The sequence below is a fragment of the Myxocyprinus asiaticus genome, chromosome 45, assembly GCF_019703515.2.
Source record: "Myxocyprinus asiaticus isolate MX2 ecotype Aquarium Trade chromosome 45, UBuf_Myxa_2, whole genome shotgun sequence".
Taxonomy (NCBI): Eukaryota; Metazoa; Chordata; class Actinopteri; order Cypriniformes; family Catostomidae; genus Myxocyprinus; species Myxocyprinus asiaticus.
In genome coordinates this window covers 10,689,300-10,702,983 of record NC_059388.1, presented here as the reverse complement: position 1 = coordinate 10,702,983, position 13,684 = coordinate 10,689,300, and the positions used below count along the sequence as shown (strand labels likewise).

General features: G+C 41.5%; 1 protein-coding gene and 1 long non-coding RNA gene across 2 annotated transcripts in view; both read left to right on the top strand.

Annotated features, from left to right (window-relative positions):
- LOC127435409 (semaphorin-3C-like) overlaps positions 1-13,634 on the top strand; it is an 83,845-nt gene extending 70,211 nt beyond the window's left edge. Inside the window, exons 17-18 of the mRNA XM_051688873.1 lie at positions 5,466-5,596; positions 9,463-13,634. Of these exons, the coding sequence (XP_051544833.1) occupies positions 5,466-5,596; positions 9,463-9,864 (533 nt within the window). The 3' untranslated portion in view covers positions 9,865-13,634. The remainder of the gene's footprint in view (positions 1-5,465; positions 5,597-9,462) is intronic.
- The window catches only part of LOC127435439 (uncharacterized), a 183,066-nt gene that overhangs the window by 108,978 nt on the left and 60,404 nt on the right, over positions 1-13,684 (top strand). The gene's annotated exons all lie outside the window — the stretch shown is intronic.

Genomic DNA, 13,684 nt, shown 5'->3' with positions numbered 1-13,684 from the left:
CAGTTGTCCCGGAACTTACCTGCTCGTGCCTGCCAATATACGGGACAAGACTGGCTCAACCCGGAGATTGTAGAACCTTGGAGCAAAGGTGTTGGGTTTTGCCCAGCCCGCTGCTCTGCAGATGTCTGCCAAAGAGACGCCACACTCCTGGTGGAGTGGGCTCGTAACCCCACAGGGGGTGGCTCGTCCTGAGCCTGATATGCCATCGTGATGCTGTCAATGACCTAGTGGGTGATCCTCTGTTTGGAGACAGTGCTTCCTTTCCGCTGTCCACCAAAGTAAACAAAGAGCTGCTCAGAGCTTCTAAGGCTCTGCGTGCGATCCAAATAGATGCGTAAAGCTCACACCGGACACAGCAACGCCAAGGCTGGGTCTGCCTCCTCCTGGAGCAGCGCTTGCAGGTTCAACATCTGATCCCTAAAAGGAGTTGTGAGAACCTTGGGCACATAGCCTGGTCATGGTCTCAGGATCACGTGAGAGTAACCCGGACCGAACTCCAGGCACATTTCGCTGACAGAGAACACCTGCAGGTCCCCTACCCTTTTGATGGAAGTGAGTGCAGTCAGGAGGGAAGTCTTCAAATAGAGTGCCTTAAGTTCAGCTGACTCCAAGGGCTCAAAGGGAGCTCCCTGTAGACACCGAAGGACTACAGAGAGATCCCACGAGGGGACGAGGCACGGTCTGGAGGGATTCAACCTCCTAGTGCCTCTCAGGAACCTGATGATCAAGTCGTGCTTCCCCAAAAACTTACCATCTACTGCATCGTGATGAGCCAAAATAGCGGCTACATACACCTTCAGGGTGGAGGGGGACAGCCACCCCTCCAGCCTCTCCTGCAGGAATGAAAGCACTGATCCGACTGTGCATCTCTGGGGGTCTTCGCATCAGGAAGAACACCACTTAGCGAACAGACGCCACTTCAAGGCATACAGGCGCCTTGTAGAGGGAGCCCTAGCCCGAGTGATCGTGTCTACCACCGCGGGTGGTAGGCCACTTAGTTCTTCCGCGTCCCATCCAGGGGCCAGACGTGGAGATTCCAGAGGTCTAGTCGCAGGTTCCAGATGTTGCCCCGTCCCTGAGAAAGAAGGTCCTTCCTCAGGGGAATTCTCCGGGGGGGCTGTCACGAGGAGCGTGAGATCTGAGAACCACGTCTGGGTGGGCCAGTAGGGTGCTACTAGGATGATCTGCTCCTCGTCCTCCCTGACCTTGCACAGTGTGCAAGTAGGCTTACGTATTTGCGTAATCCAGGGAGCCAGCTGTGTGCCAGCGCATCTATACCAAGCGGGCAGTGGGAGGATCCCAGGAAGCAAACAGGTCTACCTGTGCTCGACCGAATCGACTCCAAATCAGCTGGACCACCTGAGGTTGGAGTCTCCACTCTCCCCTGAGGGTAACCTGACATGACAGCGCGTCCGCTGCGGTGTTGAGGTCGCCCGGGATGTGAGTGGCTTATAGCGACTTGAGGCGCTGCTGACTCCAGAGGAGGAGACGGCAGGCGAGTTGTGACATGCAGTGGGAGCGTAGACCGCCTTGGCGGTTGATGTACGCTATCGTCGCTGTGTTGTCCATCCGGACCAACACGTGCTTGCCTTGGATCAATGGCCGAAACCTCCGCAGGGCGAGCAGTACTGCCAACAACTCTAGGCAGTTGATGTGCCAACGCAGCCGCGGGCCAGTCCAGGAGACGGTGGCTGTGTGCCCATTGCATACGGTGCCCCAGCCTGTCTTGGAGGCGTCTGTTGTAACCACGATGTGCCTGGAGACCTGCTCTAGGGGAACCCCTGCCCGTAGAAATGCAAGGTCGGTCCAAGGGCTGAAGAGGCGGCGACAGATCGGCGTGATGGTCACACGATGTGTCCCGCGGTGCCATGACCATCTCGGGACTCGAGTCTGAAGCTGTCTCATGTGCATCAACCCGAGCGGTGTGGCCGCCACTGAGGATGCCTTATGCTCCAGGAGCCTCTGAAAAAGTTTCAGTGGAACCGCTGTTCTCCATCTGGATGCCTTCAGACAGTTCAGCACCGACTGTGCACGCTCATTTGTGAGGCGCGCTGTCATTGAGACTGAGTCCAACTCCAAACCGAGAAAAGAGATGCTCTGAACTGGGGAGAGCTTGCTCTTTTTTTAGTTGGCCTGAAGCCCCAGTCGGCTGAGGTGCTGGAGCACGAGATCCCTGTGTGCGCACAGCAACTCTCGAGAGTGAGCTAGGATTAGCCAGTCATTGAGATAGTTGAGGAGACTAGGACAGGCCAAAGGGGAGGACCTTGTTCTGGTATGCCTGGCCTTCGAAGGCAAACCGCAGGAAGGGTCTGTGTCGAGGTAAGACCGAGACGTGGAAGTACGCGTTCTTTAGGTCTACCGCCGTGAACCAATCTTGATGCCGGACGCTCGCTAGAATGCGTTTTTGCATCAGCATCTTGAACAGGCAAAGCCCGGTTCAGTACTCGCAGGTCCAGGATTGGTCGCAACCCACCACCTTTCTTCGGTACGATGAAGTAAGGGCTGTAGAACCCTTTCTTCATCTCGGCTGGAGGGACAGGCTCTATCGCGCCCTTGCGCAGAAGGGTAGCGATCTCTGCACGCAAGCTAGCGACATTCTCACCCTTTGGACGTACCGGTGGGTGGGTCCTCGTGGCGGGACGGGGCTTGAGGTGCCACGTCGAGGGGATTTGAGCCCCGTGGCCGTGCTGAGTCCAGGGACATCGAAGCACTTACCTGGCTCCTGCCGCCCACCATAAGATTGGCCGAGGAGGGGGGAGGAGTAATCCATCCCCGTATTCCACCGGACCCAATCACGTGTGGGCGTGTTTGTGCCACAGCTGGGCGAACAGTGGCAGGGGGACTGCCTGGGAACAAGAAAACCTCTCTTTTGTTGAATTTTTGGGGACCGCAGCCTCTTGGACATGCGGCAAAATTAAATGAAAATGAAACAAAAGATTCTCCTCCTGGCCCTCCACCGGAGGATGGAGTGTTCTGCTCACCAGCTCCAAAGAAGTGGGTCTCCTTTCCCCTGGGTCACCCGTCTCAGGGGCGCTTCGAAGCCTTCCTCGGGTTCTTGGCGGCCGGCTGTATGACGGGTGGTGTCTGCTTCCTGCACTGGGCTCCACGCTAGGGCCGGGCCACGGGGGCGGGCTGCGGTGGAGCCGGTGTTGTAGTTGCAGGAGGACGCCCTTGGCGACGAGCAGACAAACAAGGACAGATGCATGATTGGGGGGGGGCATGTGCCCCCTATCTCCCCCAATTCTACACCAGTGTTTGCAATTATGCTCCAATATGCTGTAAGACCTGACCATGCTGCCACAGTCAAATCTGACAGACAGAGTCATTATTTTGTTACCTGTCATTTATTTTAAACACTAAACATCAAAATTCTAGCATAAACTTTGTCACACAGGGGCTAGACTCTATGCTGTATTTTTGGTATGTGTGGAGAGGTTTGTCTGTGCTTGTGAGAGCCAAATGTCCTCATTAGTAAATGGGTCAAATGATGTTGATCTTCACACCTAGTAATGTGCACATGTTTGTGTGATGGTTAGTTTTAGGTTTAGGGGTAGAGTTGGGAAATGGAAAATGTAATTATCTTGATATGAAATCAGTGGAAGTCTATGAGATGTCCTCACTAATATAGTCAAACAAACCTGTGTGTGTGTGTGTGTGTGTGCATGCATCCATGTGTTTCCTGCATTGTGGATGTTTCATAGTCCCAGCCCTTCATTTATATGTGATTGTTTTCTGCATTGTGTATGATTTTTTTTTTTTTTTTTTTTTTGGGACAAAGAATTACAAAAAATGCTCTGTGTTGTAGTCTTTCCCATTCATTTCCTATGGCAGGTCAGTTTTGACCCAGAACAACACAGAGTGTTACTTTTTTTTTGTCACAAAGCCTCAACTCGTCGTGTCCAGTCCAATTTTTTGTGTGTGATCAGATGGCAAATTTAGGAAAAGTTGGACCACTCAGATGAAGAATAACATTTTTATTAAAGAAACAAAATGAAAATGGGTCAAAAGTGACCGAACAACACATGAGAGTTAAATGCCATTTGTTTCAGTCCAAAAATGGGGGAAAAAAACACTTTTTAGTGTTGTTTTGCCAAAGTTTCCCAGCCTATAACTCTAGAAGTATTAAAATATCTTAACATCTTTTTAGATTATGGTTCAGAACCAACTTACTTATTTGTGTCTTTATTTTTAAGGCCCTATATGGTTCAGTCCCAGAGATATGGGGCTCTCAATGTCACTCCATATGTAAAATGTTTATATTTTACACATTTTCAATGGTTGAAAACCAAATGTTGATCACATGGTATAAAAATAGTTTTCCTTGCCCAACAAAATAAAGGTCTGAAGTACAAATCATGTTGAAACTAGAAATGTACATTTATTAATTCATTTACACATTAAAACAATAACTCTCCATTTTTGAGAGTCCAAAAATACATTTACTGTTATTAAGAATATGTGATATATGTGACTCTTCATTTGCAATATATATGTCTAGTTTTCAGTATATCCGCTAAGCTCTGGAATGCATCATTAGGGGTCCAAGTGGTCATTTTGCACTCTGTATCTCAAACTTTGATATAACATTCCCATATTTATCTGCTATAGTTTAAAGTACTTTAGAAATCTAGTTCTTATTCCTAAAAGTCCAGTAGAAGTGCTATGAACTATGAAGTACTGTCTGGTCAGCCTTTATTTTTATTTTTTTTCCTTTTTGTAACATGTAGGTGGAAAGCCTATGTGAATACTATATATCAAATTAAACAACAGAACCTGCTGATTCAGATGATATCAGTTCCGTCATTTATCACAAATTTGCCCATATATATGCAGTTATTGCAATAATAACATAATAATAGTGATATAATAAGTATATTTTACACCAATGGATTTCGTTTGAAAACAAAGTAGGACTATTTGCTGTCATCAACAACAAAACTGCCCATGGATGGATTGTGACGTTATCAGCATTGCCATAGAAACAAATAATTCCAAGTCCGAGAACGTGTTCAGAGTGGAATCTCTGCAAACAAGTCTGTTCCAATGGGTGCATAACACCTGCTCATTTGAATACATTCGCCCTGATGATGTCATTGATTCAAGTGACTCAGAATTCAACATTTGTATGCATTAGACATGTCAGATATTAGTCTTGATGAGTAGAAAGCATTTTCCAGTCTGAATTGTGCAAAACAAAAGTCACATAATGTCAAAACCGTTGTCATTGGATAATATCATTGGCCAATTTCAGGGTCACTTATACAATTCTTCGCTTATCTATCCCACTAGTCGTTTACAGCTATTTTACTGCACACCCTTTGACCCCATCAAGAGTGCAGCCTGCAGCTGTTTAGTACTGTTTATCACATCAGCTGTTGAATTACAGCATAACAAGTAGTGTGTGTGCAATCAATATGCGCTACAGTGTGTGAGGGAATTGGCTAACACCTAATGTCTTGTTTCAGCCTATAGGAATGCAGTGGAGATGACTCAGTATGGAGTCAAAAACAACACCACCTTCCTGGAATGTCAGCCTAAATCTCCTCAGGCATCCGTCAAATGGCTCATTCAGAGAGACAATGATCGCAGGAAAGAGGTCAGACGGTCCTGTCCAGAACTACACAGCATTAAACACGTAGCTCTTGGCACTTCAGAATAAGTTATTGCAATACAGTATTATATGTATCAGGGGAAAGTGCTTTCGATGAAATGTCCTCAGCTATTGGTAATTGTAAAACAGCCCAGTGAGAGAGGTGTCTCTGAAATATAACTGACTCCTCCTAAACTGTTAATTCTCCTTCTGTGCTTTAGGAAGGAGGAAACTATTGAGGCACAATGGCATTCAAAACCTGTTTGAGTTGTATGGATTTGGCTTCATTTACTTCATGAATCATTTATGGTGCATGTGAAGGGTTAGATGTGACTGACGCACCAGACTCGAAGTAATAAAAAACAATAAATAAAAAAATATAGACTACATACATTATATGTTGTAGATATTGTGGCAAGGAAAAGTATGTGAACCCTTTGGAATTAGCTGGTTTTCTGCAATAATTGGTCATAAAATGTGATCTCATCTTCATCAAAGTCACAAGTATAGACAAATCACAATGTGCATAAGCTAACAACAAACAAACAGTTGTAATCGTTCATGTCTTTATTGAACACATCCTATTTAACTTTCAAAGTGCTGTGGAAAAATTAAGTGAACCCTTGGATCTAATAACTTTTCGGTCCTCCAGAAATAACCTCAACCAAGCGTTTCCGGTAACTGCGGATTAGAACTGCACAATGTTGAGGGGGAATTTTGGACCATTCTTCCATACAGAACTGCTTCATCTCAGCCGTATTCTCAGGATATCTGGTGTGAATGGCTCTCTTGAGGTCATTCCACAGCATCTCTATTGGGTTAAGGTCTGTGCTCTGAATGGGCCATTTTCTCTTTTTTTATCATTCTGTAGTGGATTTACTTCGATGTTTAGTGTCAATTTCCTGCTGCATCACCCAACTTCTACTACGCTTCAGCTGGTGCACAGCCACACTGACATTATCCTGTAGGATATCTTGATAAACTTGGAAATTCATTTTTCCCTCAATGATGGAAAATGGTCCAGGCCTCAAAGCAGTAAAGCAGCCCCAAATTATGATGCTCCCTCCACCGTACTTCACCATTGAGATGATGTTTTCATGTTGGTATGCTGTGCCCTTTTTACACCATACGCAGTTCTGCATGTTTTTCCGAAACAATTTAACCTTAGTTTCATCAGTCCACAAAACATTATCCCAGTAGTGTTGTGGAGTGTCAAGGTGGACTTTGGCAAACTTCAAGCATGCAGCAATGTTTTTATTGGAAAGCAGCGGCTTCTTTCGTGCCTGTTTAATGTTTAACGTATAGGAGACTCATGAGCAGAAATGTTAACCAGTTCCAATGATTCCTTCAAGTCTTTAGCTGTCACTCTAGGGTTCTTTTTTACCTACTGTACTAAAGCATCTCCATTTATAGACAGTTTGTATAACTGTGGACAAATGAATATCTAAGCTCTTTGATATAACTTTGTAACCCTTTCCAGCTTTATGCAAAGCAACAATTCTTGATCGTAGGTCTTCTGAGATCTCTTTTTTGCGAGGCATTGTCCACATCAGCAGATGCTTCTTATGAATAGCAAACTTAAAATGTTTGAGTGCTTTTATAAGTCAAATTAGCTCTAACCTACACCTCCAATCTTGTTTGATTAATTGGATGCCAGGTTTGCCAACTCCTGAGTAATTAGCTTTTGTTGACATCTTTAGCCTAGGGGTTTACTTACTTTTTTCATGGCAATGTGAATGTTTAATGTGATGTGTTCAATGAAGACATGAAATATTATAATTGTTTGTGTGTTGTTAGCTTAAGCACATTGTGTTTATCAATACTTGTGACTTTGATTAAGATGAGATCACATTTTATGACCAATTAATGCAGAAAACCAGCTAATTCCAAAAGGTTCACATACTTCTTTTTTATCAGAGGAACCATCATTTAATCCAAACAGCCACTGCAGCCAAGTAGATTAAATATTTTAAAGACATTAAATTAAAATATAATAATTCGTTTTTCATTAAATAATGAAATGAATTTCAATCATATTCATTGATATGCACTTTATATTTATATTGCATATACAATAATACATAGTAGCTTAATAAAAAGCATTATTTACCATCAAATGTTTTTACTAATACATTTTTGTGAATGAACAAGTAAATTATTACTGTGGGACACGTCAGGTTTATTATTCTAATATAATGCTGAATGATCATTATTATTCTGATTATTAGATTTGAGTTACACAAAAGTGATATATTTCTGTCCTGTTTACTTCACCTCCACCTGGGGCTTTTATTTTGACACCGAAAATGCTGTCGTATTTACTTCAACTTTACAAGGAGCTTTTATTTCGACACAGAAAGAGCAATGTGTATTTGACAGTTTACAACGTTCTGCATTTCCTGAAATGCTGTAATCTCCTCCTTTTCTGTTATATGGTGCCGCGTTTGTAGATTTGTATAATATATTGTAGCGGTTACTAATGTTTGGAATTGCGCGAATGCTTGAACCTGCATTACTTTGATTTCACAATGCACGTGAACTGATCTGAGACGCAGATCAGCGTGTCACCGGTTTGTTCTGAATCACACACAGACCGTGTTTATCTGTCTTTAAATCACAGCCTTTTGAGGATTAATAATCATATATGATCAACTCGGCATTTTTATGTTATTTTGATTAATTGTGCAGCCCTGAAGGATCGTGAAATTAGTCTACTGATGCGCTCTTTATGAAACTTAATGGCCAAATGAAAGCTAATTAAAATCATCGTGATATTCACGATATTGGTAAATTTTACATCGTCAGCAAAATTATCTTGATTATATTGTTAATATTCGATATATCGCCCAGCCCTTTATTAATTTGATACAATGTTATCATGAATAATTTTGTAGTAATATTTATATTATTGCATTATTATAAACTAATACAACCCAAACTATTTAAATAATTTAGAAACCCCTAGGAAAATTATTTTTAATTATATACTGTTACATTGTTAAAAATTGATAAAACATAAACATATACAATTAGTTCACAAACCCCTTTTAGGTTACACTGCAACAAAATATTATTCTTAATCAGTGCCTTTGTCCTGATTTCCAGTAAAAAATATCTAAACATCCTTAAAACAAGATCAATTCATGTCAGAAGCAAAATTACATTATTTATTAAGATTAGTTTTCAGAACATGTATCTTGAATATAGGTGTATTTTGGCTTATTCCATTGGCAGATATTTTCACTTGTTTGAAACATCAACCTTCAACCTAATATTTAACCTTTAACTTCAACCTAGTAAATGACTTAATAATTTAGTGTGTTCAGTGTACAATGTACTGCTTTTTTTATTTTCTCCCCTTTTCTCCCCAATTTGGCATGCCCAATTCCCGCTACTTAGTAGGACCTCGTGGTGGCACAGTTGCTCACCTCAATCCGGGTGGCAGAGGACAAGTCTCAGTTGCCTCTGCTTCTGAGACAGTCAGTCCGCACATCTTATCACGTGGCTCTCTGTGCATGACACCGTGGAGACTCACAGCATGTGGAGGCTCATGCTATTCTCCGCGATCCACACACAACTTACCACGCGTCCCATTGAGAGAGAGAACCACTAATCATGACCACGAGGAGGTTACCCCATGTGACTCTACCCTCCCTAGCAACCGGGCCAATTTGGTTGTTTAGGAGACCTGGCTGGACTCATTCAGCACACCCTGGATTCGAACTCATGACTCCAGGGGTGGTAGTCAGCGTCAATACTCGCTGAGCTACCCAGGCCCCCACAATATACTGCTTTAATATATTTTTGTATTCACCAGTCATTTTGAAATCATTCACCAGTTGTAACATTCCACTTCATCTTCTTATTTACAGGTGAGGCTCAGTGATCGTGTGGTGTCCACCAATCATGGTTTGCTCATCCGCTTAGTGCAGACTTCAGATCAGGGCTTGTACTACTGTCTGGCCACAGAGAATGGCTTCAAGCGCACGCTGGCTAAGTTTCGTCTGCAGGTGCTCAGCGAGGCTCTGGTCAGCGTGCTGAGTGACAAACAGAAGTCTCCCTGGGGCTGGGCAGCCACACTGCACCCTAAAGCCCTGGTGTCGGCCTTCAGTCCGGCTGAGACGCTCGCCATGCACCAGTACTGCAAGGAACGCAAGCAACTGCAGAGTTTGCAGAGCATGCAGACCCCCACGCGAGGAGATTTGGGCAAACTCAAACCCCTGCTGGACCACAGGAAGAGTAGAAACCGCCGGAACCACTTACCAGAGGAATAGAGAGTTGGAAGTGAGGAGGAAGGAGAAGCACAGAAGAAGGGAAGTAAATGAAAAGGAAGAGGAAGTAGAAAGGAAAAGGTATAAAGATATGCATCAGGATAGAAGACAAGAGGACAATAAAAGAGGAGAACACTGGAGAAGATGAGCTTGAAATCTCCTCTTATATGTACCTCAGTTGTTTTTCCGAACTCAAAGCATCTTCCCAGGTGCTTGCTGTACAGCGGTCTTATATGCATGAGGAACGCACAGATCACAGGACTCTGATCTGATTACTATGAATAACCCTAACCCACACCCTGACCCTAACTAAATGAAAACTCTTCATTTTTGCATTTTTAGAACTTAAAACACATTATTTAATTTATGTATGGCTCATTTTTCCAAATGAGGCTGTCACAAAATATCCTCAAAGGGAGGTCCTGTCAGATTGAGCTCACCTCTGGGGACAAATTTTTCCCTAAACTATGTACACACACACACACACACACACGCACAGGCACACATGCACAGGCACTCTAGCCAATTTGTGTATCATGCTGCATAATACAATACTATTCTGTATGTCATACAATAATGTTTTTGCCATTTTAAGTTCTAACTTGTATGTAACATTTCAGAAAGTAATGTATGAATTAAGTTATTTAAGACCCCATGAAATTACTTTTGTCCTTTGATGATACACTTCCTATTGAAACAGGAAGTTGAGGCTGACATTTGTTTGTTTTTTAAATAGCCAATAGGCTTTAGGTACTTCACAGCCGTGAGCCATGATTTGCTACTTATTATTGCTAGTCGATTGCTGGATTTATTAGTGGGAGGGACATACTCATTCTAGAGCATTTCACTGGACGAAAATCTGTGTAGTGCAAGATGAGTCATCAATATTTTTGGTCCATTTTCTTGGAAGAGAAAGAATGTAAAAAAATAAATAAAAAAAACGTATTTATTTTATACACAGTCAGATACATACATGACATGTGTTTTTGCTTTTTGATAGGAAAATTTCCTTTAAATGATCAAAATAGTCAATTTGTGCAATCATCTTTTATTTGTTCAACTTTTAAAAGCCATAATGTTTGCAGAGATTTTGGCCATTTGTTAATGTCCGTTCTGTTTGCGTTCTTACGTTTTTGTGGACTTTGACTTCATAACTGACCTCCAAAAAAAGTAAATAATTAGAAGGTTGTTTAAGCTACATATCGCAGCACATCTCAAAACATTCATAGATGTGTTTTACATACTCATGTCTTCCGAGTTCACTCTTTCAAGGTAATTAGACAAGACAGATTTTTCTTAGCATTGAGAAAACACCCTCTGATCAAAGATACAGTCAGCAAGGAGGCCCCTCCCACTCATGGGGGAAAGCGACGCTCTGTTTCCATAGTTACTCATTCATTCCTATGAGGAAAATGGGTGAAAAATATGAAGGCGTTAAAAATTTCAGTTGTGGGGTTTTGGCTTTGTCTGAAGTGCACAAAACTACACAACAGCTTTTCGTCATGTTTTTTGTTGTTAAAATAGTCAAATCTTTTGGATATTTCTCTGTTTTTCTTATCCACAGTTTTCCTGAGCAACCACTGGGCAGCGCCATAATGATTCTAATAGCCTGTTTTCTGTTTTTGATCTCGAGATGCAATGTAAAACTAACTGAAACAAGCGATCCAGATGGAGAACAACAACCATTTAAGTGTTATTTGGAGTAAAAACTAATTTCACACTCAACTTGTGAAGTTGTTGGCTGTCATAAGTACTCAAAGTAACTCAAAGTAGTTAATGATATTAACATACTGCAACTAACCTCAGACAATCGCTTCATGTCACCTACATACTTTTTTTTTTTTTTTTTTTTTATAATTTCTACAAATTGTAGCATTTGTAGAGGGATTAGGAGACAAGAGAGCCAGATTTAAATGCAGTGCCTTTTAAATAAACAATAGAAACACAAGAAACTAGAAAACCGTGAGAACAAAATAAAGCACTACAACCTACTAAGGACAATAACCAACAAACACAGAGACCACAGGAGGGCAATACATACACTGGGGCTAACAAGGTTAACAAGAAACACCTGGGGAACCAGGAACAGAGACAGGACCAGGAACTAAAACATGACTTCAAAATAAAAGTCCATACAAACCTAAAGTCCAGAACATATGTTAGAGAAATTGAAAACAGACGATTCATGGAACACTTCCACGTTCAGTAAAAAGGTTAATAGGAATGAACTATTGTAACAGTACTTTGCTTTCCCCAAGCTAAACCACGGCCCCAATGAATGACACGTAGAAGAAGACCGTATCTATAGCACATTTACAGCAAATCAAATGTTAATCTACCTACAAATCTTTAATACCTCTAACTGAACTACAGGGCTACATTAAATACCAATAGTACAGCTAACAGTTAAACAATGGCCTTCCAATATTGAGATGAATATTGTCTGGTAATGTTGCTAAATGGAGCTCATCTCGAATACAGTACAAGCTTGTTATCTTGCAAATGGATTGTTTATGGTCACTGAATTGTCCCTATGTCATGGAAATTAAATCATGATAAACAGATAAAGTACATTAGCCCAGCTGCACCACAGATGTTCAGACAGGAAGTGAGTGTGAGAGAAGATGGTGTTGAGTTGCAATTGTAGCATCTCAAACAGGTGGCTCACTGAGCTCATAAAACTGATCCCAGTGTTGTGTTTTGGGAAACTTAACTTTGGCAAACTAGGTAGCCTCCTCCTTGAAGAAATTCACCCAAAAATGACAATTCTGACATAATGTACTCACCCACACGTTGTTCCAAACCCATAGTTGTTCACTGTATGCTTTCATTGTATGAAAAGGAGCAGCTAGAAAATGCTTAAAATTAATCTCCTTTTGTGCTCCAAGGAAGAAAGAAAGTCATTCGGGTTTTGAACAATATTAGCGCAAGTAAATAGTGACAGAAATTTCATTTTGGGGTGAATTAAACTTTTAAAAAAATGTAAGTGTACAGTATGTGAATGTTTTAATCTGTTATGCCAATTTTAGAGTTTAGGATTGAACTATTTTGACCTTGAGGCATGTGTACTATCAAAATTGTAAGTGTAAACTAGATTTACCAAAGCCCAAGTTATACCTTGGTGTTTTATTACATAAGGATAGGCCTGATGAGACATGTTGTCATGCACATTGAATCATTGTTAAACATGTTTGCTGATGTTTCAGAATGTCGTGTTACCCTGTTGTGGTTTGGATTGTCACTCACTTTAGCTGATTTGTGTAGGATGTAGAAATGTTAGGATAGTACAGGTACCAATTTTATGTTTTCAATTACTCGATGTCAGTGTAACTTATGTCATTTTGTAATTTGAGTGCTTATGTTTTGAAAATAAGTCATTTTGTAAATAGTTTAAAGAGTTTTGATTCAGTCTCAAAACCTGAAATGAAGTTCAACATTTTACAGTACAGTTCTGTACAGCTATTTCTGATTTTTTTCTTTTTTTTTTCTTTTTCTGAAATGTCTGAATTGAATTGTATTTCATGCCAAACGTCTTCAGATGTTCTCGACTGAATCTGCATTTCGCAGTGATTGAAGTTTTATGTTTGTATTTTTCTGTGGCATTTTGTCCCCTCTCCAAAGTGCTGTAAATTGTTTTAATAGTATACTATAGCAAATATAAAGCTTCCCCGTGAATGTTAATGATAATTTTATTAAATGTCATGGTTTGTGTATTTTCTTATTTATTAACGATATACGCCTGAACAACTGCATTAAACAATTTCAACCTGTCAGATGTGTTAGGAATTCTTCACAAGAAAATCAAAGAATTGTTCATATCTGT